This window comes from Vicugna pacos, chromosome 12 (assembly GCF_048564905.1).
Source record: "Vicugna pacos chromosome 12, VicPac4, whole genome shotgun sequence".
NCBI classification, from domain to species: domain Eukaryota; kingdom Metazoa; phylum Chordata; class Mammalia; order Artiodactyla; family Camelidae; genus Vicugna; species Vicugna pacos.
Genome location: NC_132998.1, coordinates 61,450,504 through 61,463,706, shown reverse-complemented (window position 1 = coordinate 61,463,706; position 13,203 = coordinate 61,450,504). Strand labels below are relative to the sequence as shown.

Sequence of the window (13,203 nt, the reverse complement as noted above, 5' to 3'; positions counted from 1 at the left end):
ACAGGGAAACGTGGCCAAAAGAATAAAGAACGAAGGTATGCAAAGGAGCCTATGGAGATCAGTGGTCGCAAACGTCCAGGAGAATTTATTCCAATCATCTTAGATACAGGCTCTCGACTCTGTGTAGTCGTCTGCCTGCTCGGAGAATCTTGGATAACCGTCAGTTTCTGTGATCTCTCTGCTTTTAGAGGTTCTCTGAGGAACCTCAGTTTAAGATCTCTAAATGGTGACTTTATAGTAAGTTCTGAAAAATCCATTTTTATTTTTCAAAAAAATTAGAAGTAATGAAGATGGTGACATTTCTGAATAATTTTATGAATAACTCTCCCAGTAAAATGTTTCTGCATGTTACTAAATAAGTAAGCTGGAATATCCCAAATAAGAAACACAAAATGTAGTAACATTTCACTGCTGTGAATGCTGTTATTTTTTTCAACAAGAGACTGCTTCAGCTCACCCAGAAAGTAAACCTGCTATTACTAGTACATATTTATAACCCAGGACATCCATCCAGAGATGCTCAAAAGGTCTTGGGACTTGGCTCCAGTCCATGTCCCATCTTTACACTTTATCCAGGATTCTGAAGGTCGCAGCCATGCCATTTCCTCTGTTACCCTGGAAAAGCTTCTCACCAACATTGTCTAATGTCACAGCCAGCTTGTCCCTTTGGGGATGGGTTGTCTTCAGAGACAGTGAGATGTCTGGTGGTTCCAGGAGGCTGTCCCGGCTTCACCAGATTTCATCCTCATGGGTCTGACAAACTGATTGTTCCTCCTGCTCCTCACAGAGCAGGAAGCCAAATGTGTGTGTGTGTGTGAGAGAGAGAGAGAGATGGAACCTGTGAGCCTCTCGGTCCTGTAGGAAGTCCTTGCGTGTTTCGTGTGATGACCCGGGAGACATTTGGGCTTGATTCCGGCCTGGATGATTCTTGCATGTCCAGCCTGGTACTTTCTCTCTTCCTTTTGCTTTTTGTTTTTATTAACAGCTTTTTTGAGATGTAATTCACATACCACGCAGTTCACCCAGTTAGTGTGCGATTCAGTGAGTGTCAGTGTAGTCACAGAGCTGTGCAGCCACGGTGGGTTGTAGAGCCTTCTCACTCCTCCAAGAAGAAGCCCATCCCCACAGCAGCCCCTCCTCGTTTCCCTCAAGCCCCCCAGCCCTAGGCCACCACAATCTACTTTTGTCTTTTATGAAGTCGCCACTCTGGGGATTTCACATAAGTGGAATATGCTCTGTGGCCTTCTGTGACTGGCTTATCTCATTTAGCATAATTTCAAGGTTCGGCCACGTTGTAGCAGGTGTCAGTGCTTCATTCCTTTTCATTGCCGAGTTGTATTCCACCGTGCGGTTACACTGCACTTTGTTTATCCATCTATCAGTCATTGGACATTTTGCGTTGTTTCCAGCTTTGGGCTGTTACGAATAATGCTGTTGTGAGCATTCATGCACAAGCTTCTGTATGAACATATGTTCACAGTTTTCTGTGGTATATACCCAAGAGGGAAATTGCTGGGTTGTATGGTAACTCTGTGTTTAAGTTTTGAGGAACTACCAGGCTGTTTCCCAAAGTGGCTGCGCCGTTGTACGTTTTCCATTCCCTCCAGCGGTGTGTGAGGGTTCCAGTTGCTCCACATCCTCGCCAGCACTTGTTGTTATCTGCCTTTTTGATTGTGGCCATCTTAGCGGGTATGAAGCGGTATGTCATTGTGGTTTGCATTTGTGTCTCCCAGATGGCGAGTGATGCTGAGTATTTTTTCATGTACTTGCCCACTTGTATACCTGCTTTAAAGAAATGCCCGTCCAGATCCTTTGCCCATTTCTGGTTGAATTAGTTGGCTTTACTGTTACGGTGAAAGGGTTCTCTGATGTTCTGCAACAAGTCCCTGATTAGGTACATGATTTACAAAGATCTTCTCCCGTCTGTGAGTTCCTTTTTGCTTTCTTGATGGTGTCTTTTGAAGCACATACGCTTTACGTTTTTGTGAAGTTCAGTTTATGTTTTTTTCCCTTTGGTTGGTTGTGTTTTTTGTGTCACTTCTAAGAAGCTGTTCATTGCCTGATCCAAATGCCCAAAGATTACACCTGTTTCCTTTCTAAGAGCTTTGTGGTTTTAGCTCCTACCTCTAGGTCTTTGATCCATGTTGGATTAATTTTATATGGTGTGAGATAGGGGTCCAAGTGTATTCTTTTGCATGTGGCTCCCCAGGTGTCACAGCATTATTTGTTGAAAAGACCTTCCTTTTTCCCCGTACAGTTATCTAGGCATCCTCTTGAAATCAGTTGGCTGTAAATGAATGGGTCTGTTTCTAGGCTCTCATTTCTATCCCACTGATCTATTTGTTTGTCCTCAAGCCCGGTTTGATTACCGTAGCTTTATGGTAAGTTTTTGTATTGTGAAGTGCAAGTCCTCCTGCTTTCACATTCAAGATTGATCTGGCTATTCTTGAACTTCCCTTGAGTTTCCATATGAATTTTAAGATCTGTTCATGTTTAAGGTAAGTCTCAGCAACAGACAGTACTGAGTCCGGATTTGGCACGGAGTCTCCAGAAGCTCTGTTCCAGCTGTGAGCACTTCTGAGTACAGGTGCACAGAGATGGATGGGGGCTCTCCTGCGGGGAGGGGTAGGAGTGCTCATTGGTAATCTGAGAAGGACAAAGGACCCAGACAGCATAATTAGTTCACCAACAAGCAGGAAAAGCTCTGGGAGTTTTCGGTCACAGTAGGGATCGTATGCATGGGTACCCTCAGATTTAAAGGTGCTGCAGCTGTTCCAGCCAAGGCTGTGGTGGCTCTGAGGCAGGGAGGACGAGCCTTGGTCACCAGTGCTTCCCGTGTTGTTGAGCTTGTCCCCTGAGAGCCTGCCCTAAGCTTTGCCCGTTGATACCAACAAAGAAGGTTAATGGCCACTTGGGAAGACTAACCCGGGCTCTTCCTGGGCTCTGTTCCAGTCGTTCTGCTGCTGTTGTGGAAGCTTTGCCCCGGGGATTCTGGGTTTTGATCATATATAATAGAGGCATATTAAGGCTCCCATCAGCCAAGATTTGAGCTGACTCGTAGGAGAATTTTCGGAGACTTCCATAAACAACCTCTCAGGTGCATCTCAGCTGCAGTCCCGTTTGCACAGAAGATCCCTCCGCACTACGGGGTGGGGTCGGGGCTTTGACCTGGGAAAGGGGAACGTCTTCTGAGCATGACCCCAAAGGAGCAGTTACAGGCTGGAACTTGGGAAAGAACCGAGGAGTGTTACAAAGCCCCGCTACTCGGGTGGTTTTAATAAACCAAAGCAAATCAGGTTTACGTCCCCTCAAGCCTGGAGCGACCCCACCGCTGACGGTGGGCTCCGAGGGTGACACTTCCGGAGGCAGCTGTCACTGGTCAGTCAGACTTCCATAAAGTCAGTTCGGATGTTTTCCTGGACTATAGAATCGTCAGTCTTTTCCTAGGAGTCTGGGACATCTTTTAATCCTCAAAAGATAAATAAACACACGAGAAAGTCTGAAGAGCTCAGTTTTGGACATCTTCAGACACCCATGGGTGGGTCCGAGCGCTGCCCCAGAGAGGGGCTCCCAGTGACCCACTTAGGGGCTGGTCTCTGCCAAGAAGCCCCGTCCATTATTTTCAGCCGTTCCTTTCCCCAGATGGGCACAGACACCTGCTCTGGAGAACCCAGCCCCGCCCTGGGCATGGGGTGTGAACCTGCTCACAGACAGCCTGGACTGGGGTCAGGGGAGGCGAGAACAGCTCTCTGGGCCCAGTGCCCCCACGTGTCCAAAGAATGTGGACCTGCCAACTCCCATCCCCCTCCCACCAAGACGGCCTGGGCAGGGGATGGAGGTGCAGTGGGAGTCCCTGTTGGTCTGTGCTCAGGGGCCCCGCCAGCTCCAGAAGGCCTCCCTGGCCCCTCAAGCCCTCCGTCGTGTCTTCTTTCTCCTCAGAGACGGGCAAGTGCCTTTCTCGGGCCAAGGCCTCGCCCCAGGCCCAGCTGTCCTGCAGCAAGGCAGGCAGTGTGGAGAGCTGCTCCCTGTCCTGCCTGGCCCACACCCTCTTCACGCCAGGTAACCCGGGGTGTCCCCGAGATGGGATGGTGGGGGGCGGGGACTTCCTTCCCCGGGATCCCGCCCTGCTGCCTGCTGTTCTCCAGGAAGGGACCCCAGCCTAGGTATGAGGACCCCTGGCCCTGGCCCCTGAGTGATCCTGGGCAGCTGTCAGGTTCTGTGTGGGCCTTGTGTCCTCAGAAGTACAGTGGACTCCCTCCCTCCCTCCCGCCCAGCTGCCTAGCCCATAGTCGTGTAGCAGAAATGAACTGACATAAGGGTCAGTGCTGACCTTCCTCTTACTCAGTGACCCCTCCAAGGCCCCAGGATCGATCTGGGGGTGCTAGAAGCCGGGGGCACCCAGGCCCATCTCACCACTGGCCTCTCTGCAGACTCGGACAACAGCTACAGCCTGAGCTGCGGGGTCCCAGGCCTCCAGGGCAAGACACTGCAGAAACGCAACAGCACCAGCTCCAGCAGCGGGCCCAGCTGCTCAGGTAGCCCCTGGCCTGTCCGTGCCCCGTGCACACCTGCACGAGCCCTTGACTTTGCGTCCAGCACTGTGCCGGGAGCAGAGGGAAGAGCCTCCCGGCCTGGGGCCTGCCTCCTCAGGGTGCCAGGGAGCTAGGAGCAGGGCCAGGACCGAGGGGCAGGCAGACCACAGGCTGAGTCCCAGCCCAGGGGCGGTGGACCATGAAAGGGCCCTTCTGGCTCTGAGGCTCTGCGCTGTGGTTCCAGAGTGGTTTAGTGACCCTAAAGTGCCATGCATCTGTGGACCTCAGATGTAGTTTCAGTGAAGTGAGTCACATCTGCTGTGGCCACGAGGCTCTGAAAGCTCCCAGGGTCGCGCTTTGGCTGGGAGCGTGTGTCCCGGGTCCCGGTCAGCACAGCCCGCCAGCTCCCCTGCCAGCAACCCCTCCAGCGTGTCCTGTGCAGGACGCTGGAGCTGGTGGGCATCCAGTCCACACACGTGTACTTCTCAGCCTCTGTGACTGTAGGATTCTTTAGGCCAAGGGTCTGTGATGTGCTCTTAAAAAGAATCAGTGGCTCTGAGCGTTTATATTATTTCAAAACCCCTTCCCTTCCTTGCTTCCCTCTCTCTTCTGTCCTGTCCCTTTTCCTGAAAGCATGAACCACATGAACTGGCTTTGATGGTGGAGGAGGTGGGAGGCTGGCCTTTCCTGCTCTGCAGAAGGCCTCTGGCTGGATGGCCCCTGGCTTGAACTTGACCCCACCGTCCACACTTTCACCTTTTTCAGGGAGAGAGTCAAGGCAGCAGAGGTCCCCACCCCCAGCTCCCAGTGGATTCGTCCCCCGGCAGCCCCCTCACACTCAGGCGCTCCCTCTGCAGCCCCCAGGCCCCACCTCCCTGCCCACAGGAGGAGCCACCACTTGGGGGGGTTTGGGCTCTCCCCAGGTGCCCCTGCCACCCTCATCAGACAGAAGGCCCGCTTCAAGATCCGAGACGCCAAGTGCCACCTCCGGCCCCAAAGCCGGGAGCCAGCAAAGGAGGCCCTGAGGCAGCAGCTGCTGGGTGAGTGGGCCGTGTTGTTACCAACCCACTCAGGGGGCGGCAGCGGGTCCCCATTCCCGGGCTCTGGGGCCCCAGGGTCCAACAGGACTGGGTTTTCAAAGTCGGAGCCTCTCTTCACCCTCACTGCCGTGGAGCCACGCCCGGGGCGCTGTTGACAGTGGGGGTGTCCCTGGGGAAGAAAGCCAGCATGTGCATGGAAAGCCTGTCCCCCAGCGTCGCTGGGGCCCACCGTCCCTGCCTTCCCGGGGGTTCAACGAGCTCCCCCAGACCTGGGCTTTCTGCGCAGCCTGGTTGTTGCCAAACGGAAGGGATCGAGGGCTCACGCAGAGGCTCCTTCTTGAGTGAGGGTGACCGAGAAGGGTGTTCCAGGCTGGGGGAACAGCACAGGGAAAGCCTGGGGAGAAGGGTGCAGGAGGAGAGCACCCCAGCTGTTTCCATGAAGGTTCCTGGACACCTCAGGATTGCCCCTGAAATCTGAGAAACCTTGGCACTCAGCAGGCCTGACCTGGGCCAAGTGGCCCGGAGCTAGAGCTGCACAGCTTTGCTAAGGAAGATGCACAAGGTGCCTGGTACGCGGCGGTGTTGGGAACTCAGAAGGGCCGGGTGCGGGGCCTGGCTCAGCCTCTGGCCCCTCAGAAAACCCTGGCCTTCCTTAGCCTGTTTCCCCATCTGCACGTGGACTGTTCGGCAAGGTGGGACCCTTGCCAACGGCACTTTGTGTGCAGGGCAGGTAGGACCCTGCTCTCTGCCCTGTGCCACCTTTGCCACAGCGGTCCCTTCCTTGTCCAGAGAACTGCCACGTGACCTTTGTGACCCTCAAGTGTGACTCCTCCAAGAAGAGGCGCCGTGGCCGAAAGTCCCCATCCAAGGAGGTGACCCACATCACAGCAGAGTTTGAGGTTGAGACAAAGATGGAAGAGGTCTCAGGTGGGTGAGGGGTCCCCTCCTGAGGTGCTGAGGGCCTCAGTGAGGTCGGTGGACTGGGAGGGCTGGCGGGGGTCTACTAGGCTGAAGCTAGGCTCCCACCCAAGCCACAGCTACAGGAAGTAGAGGCCAGCCAGGCAGGCGGGGGAACCGGCAGGGGTCAGTGCCAGGGCCTTAAAGCAGTTGCTCAGCCCAGGGTGGAAGAGGAGGCCCAGGGCCGTGAGAGGAGCGGGGCTTGGAGGCCTGCAGTGACAGCCGCAGGGCCTCTCCCCACCCCTCCACACCCTGGGTGGGGCCCAAAAGGGCTAATCCCTGCAGCCTCCCCAGGATGGTTGCGCCAAAGACCTGTCTTTCCCAGGTTCCAGAAGGGGGCTTGTGGAATGCTGGCTTGTGCTTCATACCATCCCCCTCTGGGCTGTGAATGAGTGTTGAGTTGTGACCGAGGAGTGGAGATCTGTCAGCAAATGTGCACTGTGTGTGCCTGAACCTGAACACTGTGGCAAGAAGGGACAGACTCTGGTCCCCAAGCCAGCAGCACTCCCAGCCATGGGGGAGCCCACAAACTCCCCTGCGCCAAGGGAGACGCAAGGTGGTGAGCACGTGAGAACGAGCTGAGGTCTGTCAGCCACAAGGGTGTCTAAGTGACAGGCAGGGACACCCAGCAGTGAGTCGTGCCCTGGGGAGGAGAGGTGTTGCAGTGGCAGAGGTCTGGTTCCTACTCAGGTCTGCTGCATGGCCTTGAGCAGGTCAGAACACTCGGAGCCTCAGTCTCCTCATCCATCAGACATTCACAGCGTCAGTGCCTCGGCCCAGGGCTGCTGAGAGAACGCACTGGGAGCCAAGGCCGGCCGGGTGCCGCGCCCGGCGGGTGGGAACCTGAGTGAAGAGGCCGCTCCTCGAGGGGCGGTGGGTCACGGCCTCGCCCACCCCTGCAGACACCTGCGCAGCGGACTGTGTGCGGAAGCGAGTGGAGCAGAGCTTGCAGGCTGCCATCAAGACCCTGCGGAAGTCCCTCAGCCGGCAGCACTTCTCCATCCAGGTTGCCGGCACCGAGTACGAGGTGGCCCAGCGGCCGGCCAAGGTCCCGGAGGGCCAGGGGACGTGTGGCACGGGCCAGGTGCTGCAGGATGGCAAATGTGGTGAGTGAGTCCCTGCCCACCTGCCCGCAGCTGCTCAGATGTCCTCTGCAAACCTTCTCTGTCCCTTCCACACTCGGCCTAGGTAGACAGTCCCCCAAGGGAGACAGATAGGTTGGGAGAGGCCGGAGAGACACGGAGGCCTGCCCGGGAGAGGCACCCTGGTACTGGGCAGACGGCTGTCATTTAAGGAGCTGGGAATGTTTGTACCTGTGACCCTCACCGCGGTCCTGAGAGGGGTGGGCAGGGAGAGCACAGGCCAGCAAAGCCACAGCCGAGGGGCATGAAGGGCACGGGGCCAGTCTGTGTGGTTAGAAGCTCCCAGAGGAGGCGGGTGGGAGCCAAGCGCAGAGGAGGAGCAGAGTGAAGACGCATGCGGGGCTGCAGGGGGTCTGCAGGGAAGCAGTGAGGCCTCGGTGGGGGTGGGCTGCAGGCTGGCTGCCAACCGGGCCAGTGAGCCGGGCACCCCGGGGCTGGCTTCTCGGGAAGGGCCAGGCTTAGCGATGCCCCCGGTGGATAAGAGGTGGTGGACATGACAGAGTCCCTGTTCTAATGGGTTCACGGTTCATGGGAAAGAAGACAGCCAGCAAGAGAGTGAGCACCCCCACGGGCAAGCTGAGGGGCCTCGCAGGCCATGGTGCTACTCCGAGTGCAGGGGGGACACTGGGACACACTGAGCCAGGTGCAGCCCAGCCACTCTCTGCTGTGGGCAGGCTGAGTGCGGGGGACAGTGGCGCGGAGGTCGAGCGAGAGACAGTAGAACCTAGAGCTGGGGCAGCAGGTGAGGTGGGCAGCAAGAGAGAGACTGAGCGTGCTGCTAAGAGAGGTAGGCAAGGGAGCGGGAGGCTTCAAGGATGGCTCCAGAGGTTTTGGCCACTTGGGTGCAGGTGGCAGCACTTTCTGATCTGGGAGGAACTTCAGGTGAGGGAGCTGGCGGAGGTGCCAAGAGTCCTTGTTAGTCTGAGATGCTCATGAGTCATCCACGTGAAGGTGTTGACTAGGTGGCGGGGGCCTCAGACCTGGAGCACAAAGCATAGACTGGGCCAGAGAGGCAGACGGGGAGCCACTGGAGAAGAGGGGATTTAGGACGGTGGGGAGGGGCAGGGAAGGCAGGACTCCAGCTCGGGCAGCAGGGCGGGCAGAGGGGCCGGTCCCTGATGTGCGAGGAGGGCGAGGGACTTGGCGATGTCATTCTTTTATGTTTAATAACTTACTTTGAGATGATTTCAAAATTTCAGTAACATTGCCAGACAGAACAAAGAACTTCAGTATCTTCTTCACCCAGACTCCCCCGCTGTGGGCATTTGACAGCATTTGCTCCCCAGGGCTTCCTCACGTGTGTGTATGTGTGTGTGTGTCTGTGTGTGTGTGTGTGTGTGTATGGCGTGCTAGTTTAGCCTTCACCTTCCCATCCGATCCGCACGCCCCATCAGACTTCACCAGCTCTCCCACAACCTCCCTTTCCTCTCCAGGAAGGCGTGTTACGTTTAGCGGTCGTGTCTCCTCAGAGTCCTTCATCTCGAGCAGTCCCTTGCTCTCTCCTGCCTTCCCTAAGTTCTGTAGGGCGACCCTTGGCTAGCTGCTGCTGAGGTTTCCTGGTTCTTGGCAGGAAAACCACGCTCCATGTCTGCTCTTCTGCGCCCCCATCAGGAGGCACAGGGTATTGCCCCAGCCCGCCACTGGTTCCTCCACCTTCACTCACCTTTTTCCCTCTGCGACTGCCTAGGATTTGATGGGGATGTATTCTTTTAGTTGAAGTGTAGTCAGTTTACAATGTTAGCTTCAGGTGTACAGCAAAGCTGTTCAGTTATACATACTGTTTTTCGGATTCTTTTCTATTACAGCTCATTACAAGAAATTGAATATAATTCCCTGTGCTCTACACCAGTTTCTTATGTGTGATATAAAACCATGAGTTCACACCAGTAGCTCCAATTCAGTACCTTGGGATTCTTTCTAACCTTTTTCCCCCATGTTCTTTTTCCATGTTTCTAAATATTTTCTCCAGTGACACACTTGGCTCCCTTTCTCTTTACCTTATTTTCTCAACGAGTTTCCTTATTTGCTCATCACTTTGCTTATTTGGTCAATGGCTCTCTCTTCAGCCCACCGTCTCTGCAATGTCCTCCACCCCCAGGCCTTCCTGCCTGTCCCTGTGTCACTCCCCCAGGCCCTCTGCGCTGCCCCATGTCCTCAGATGCCAAGTCTGCCACATGGGGAAAGAAAAGGGTGGGCAGGGGAGCTTGGTGAATGAAGTGACTGTGGGGCATCCAGGAGGCAGTTGGTACCCAGGCCGAGGGGTCAGGGCTGGAAGACAGTGTGTGGAGCAGAAAGAGCAAAGGAGCCCTGGGACCACAGGCATTTATGAGAGGGCTGAGACAGAGGGGTCTGCAGAGGACCGTGCCCAGGGGCAGCCAGGAGAGGACATGAGACCAGGACAGGCCTCCAGGGTCCTCACCGATGACCACCGCCTGGCTCCTACCCCTGGCTCCTCTGAGCCACAGGAACGAGAGCTGTGTCCCATCCGGAAGAACAGAGCCTGAGCTTGAGGCACCAGGAGCCAGGTGGCCAGACCCCCGGCCACCGCTCCCCACCTCTGCCACCAGCAGTCTCTCCATTTTGCCCCTGCAGTGGCCTGCAGTCCTGGCACCTTCTTCAGCGGAGAGCCCGGCCAGTGTGTGCCCTGCACACCGGGGACCTACCAGGATGGGGATGGCCAGCTCAGCTGCACGCCGTGCCCCAGCAACGACGGGCTAGGCCTGGCGGGTGCCCGCAACGTATCCGAGTGTGGAGGCGAGTACGGGCCCACCCTGGGAAAGGGCGGGGACAGGGTATCTCCAGCCTCCCTGAGGTTCCCAAAGCAAAGGCCCGGGTGCCTCGTGATCTTCTGTAAAGTCTTTGCCATTTCCAGAGCCTGTCCTGACTTCCATGCAGCTTCACTTACAGGTGCAGACCCACAGGTGCACGTGCCACAGGGCACGGCGGGGAGCAGGCACTCGGCTGCACTGGGTGCACCTTAAAACTGCATCATGCAGGTTGGAAGGGACTTGACACTTGATCATTTACAGGTCAGCTTGTAACGGAGTGCATAGTTCTTTATGTGTCCAAACACGTTCCACCTCCAGCCCAGCGTTGTCGGAATGCTTCATGGAGTGGGGCCAGACACTTGGGCAAGAACTGTGCTCCACACAAAGAACTCTACAGTTTGCCCTATAGGTGGTTTGGAAAGCCTTTTTCAACTTACCAAGCACAGTTTGGTTTACAAAGAGTTCTTCCATTTACAACCCTTACTTAACCTCATCTATGAAATGGGCTCATAGCCTTCCCCCCATCAGCCTCCCTTCCCAGGCCATTGTGGGGATCAGCCAGGAGAATAGGTGGGGAAATGTGTGCTGGTGAGTGGGACCCTTAGGGTGCTGGAGATCTCCAGCCTTCTTCCAACAGAAAACATCAGAGCCCAGCCCTGAGTCTCTGTAGGCTAGCCAGCTGCCCTCTAGCCCCTGCCCCCTCCAGGCATGTGGTCTCTGCCCTGGGGGGATGGTGACTGGCAGCACAGAGTGGCCACTGTGGGAGCAGAGAATTCCAGGGTCTGGGCTGAGAGGGCAATAAACCCACTCCATCCTGATCTTTTGCTAGAATGTGTTGTCCCCTCCCTTTCTCCCAACTGTGCCCTAGGGACCTCAAAGACCCTCCTCCCTCTGCTCAGCCAGGCAGACAGACAAGGCAGCATCAGCCTGGAACTTGACAGCCCTAGATCGTCATGTGAAGACTCAGTGTGGCCAGCCCTCTGGGAGAGCCCCCCCAAATAAATTGCCTCCCACGACCTTCCACCTCCATATGTGGGGTCCACACTTCCAGCTCAGGAGCAGGGCCACTTCTCTTCAATCCACAGCCCTTCTAGCCAGTGGGAGAAGCAAGCCAGGCCTGGCCAAGGCCACACAGTGCATGAGCCGCTGGGAGGCCAGTCCTCCTCCCCCAGGTCCTCCCCCTCACCCCCCAGCCTTGGTGCCTTTCCCAGGGGCAGCTGAGGGCTCAGCACAGGGCCTGGCCTGAGGCGCCCTTCCCCTAGCCTGAGCCTTGACCTTTGACTTCCAGGCCAGTGCTCTCCAGGCTCCTTCTCCACCGATGGCTTCAGGCCCTGCCAGGCCTGCCCTGTGGGCACGTACCAGCCTGAGCCGGGGCGCACGGGCTGCTTCCCCTGCGGAGGGGGGCTGCTCACCAAGCACGAGGGCACAGCCTCCTTCCAAGACTGTGAGGCCAAAGGTGAGGACGCTCCCACCCACCCCTCTGCTCAGGGACAGTTTCCCTCAAGGCCTCTCAGTTCCTGCCGTGGCAAACCTCCTGGGTCAGAGGAGGGGCCTGGCGCAGTGGACACTGGTGACTGGCCCTGTGCTACACGCTAGGATGGGGACTGCAGGGGGTCCGACACCAGCCTGCCCAAGGGTCTCGATGAGAGGGCCAGGCAGGCCAGTAGCTCCAGTCTGGAGCTTTGAGCCCCCGGAGCAAGAAGGAGGAGCCGCCAGCTCCTCCAGGCTCTGGGGATGCTTTGCGCTCACCATGAGGAAGGACTGGAGGAGGAAGGCAAGGCAGTGAGGGCGGCGGAGGGGCGGCAGGGTGAGGTCAGAGGAGTCTCACCTCCATGTCACCCCGGGCCCTGCCCTCCACTGAGGGCCCTGCTTCCCCTGCACACGCTCCCTCTCAGCCCCGGGCTTTTGGGACAGCCTCCCCACCTGCTGATGGCCCAACGTACAGACTCCCTGAACCCTCTCGTTCTGAGGAGGCGCTCTCCTGCCCCACCTGCCCCCTAGCTCCTGCCAGGTTTTCTTCCCTTTACTGCCAACCTCCTAGCAAGAGCGTCTGGCCTCCCCAGGGCACGGTGGCTCCCTCCTGCCAGGCACTCAAGGGAACCTTGGAATCGCCCCGAGTCCTCGTCCCTCTCCCCTCACACCCAGTCTGTCCGTGGCCCCTGCAGCTCTAGCCTCTAAACAGACCCAGGCTGCAGTGACTTCTCACTACCTCACTGCTGCCTCCCTGACCCAGGCCACCGCCACCTCTCCTGGCCCTGACGTGTCCTGCCTGGGCCTCCGCCCCCGGAGCCCACTCCCAACGCAGCAGCCAGGAACCCAGGGCAGCTCCAGGTGGACTAGGAAAGCAGGGCCCTCACCACAGCCCCTGACCTCCGCTCAGCCCACACCAGCAGGGCCGGCTCCACGCCCCTCAGGTCTCCACGCAGCCCCCTCAGTGCTGCCTTCTCCGGCCTCCCTCCACTCCCGGCCTTACAATTCTCCCCGCTTATTACCACCGACGGAGGAACAGACGCGGCGTCCAGCACAGCCGAGCAGGATGTCAACCCCCCGGCAGGGCTGGGTCTGCTTGGCTCACTGCTCAGACCCCGGGGGTCCACAGCGCACTCTGCACAGTTGTGGACAGCGTCAGGGAGCGGAGGGGTCGACCTGTTCAGACTGGGTGCACACAGTGAGAGGTCACTGGATGGTGGGGAAGGGCCTTGAACCCTTTTCTGAGTCAGACCTTGAGGGCAGGGAGCCCCGGAGAGAATGGCAGGCCCCCCTG

At 57.2% G+C, this 13,203-nt stretch overlaps 1 protein-coding gene across 2 annotated transcripts in view; it reads left to right on the top strand.

Moving 5' to 3' along the window:
- SCUBE1 (signal peptide, CUB domain and EGF like domain containing 1) overlaps positions 1–13,203 on the top strand; it is a 122,064-nt gene that overhangs the window by 102,333 nt on the left and 6,528 nt on the right. For both annotated transcript variants that reach the window (XM_072973640.1, XM_072973639.1), the window contains 7 exons: positions 3,940–4,059; positions 4,431–4,535; positions 5,456–5,572; positions 6,362–6,499; positions 7,432–7,635; positions 10,264–10,425; positions 11,728–11,895. In XM_072973640.1, coding sequence (XP_072829741.1) covers positions 3,940–4,059; positions 4,431–4,535; positions 5,456–5,572; positions 6,362–6,499; positions 7,432–7,635; positions 10,264–10,425; positions 11,728–11,895 — 1,014 coding nt within the window. The remainder of the gene's footprint in view (positions 1–3,939; positions 4,060–4,430; positions 4,536–5,455; positions 5,573–6,361; positions 6,500–7,431; positions 7,636–10,263; positions 10,426–11,727; positions 11,896–13,203) is intronic.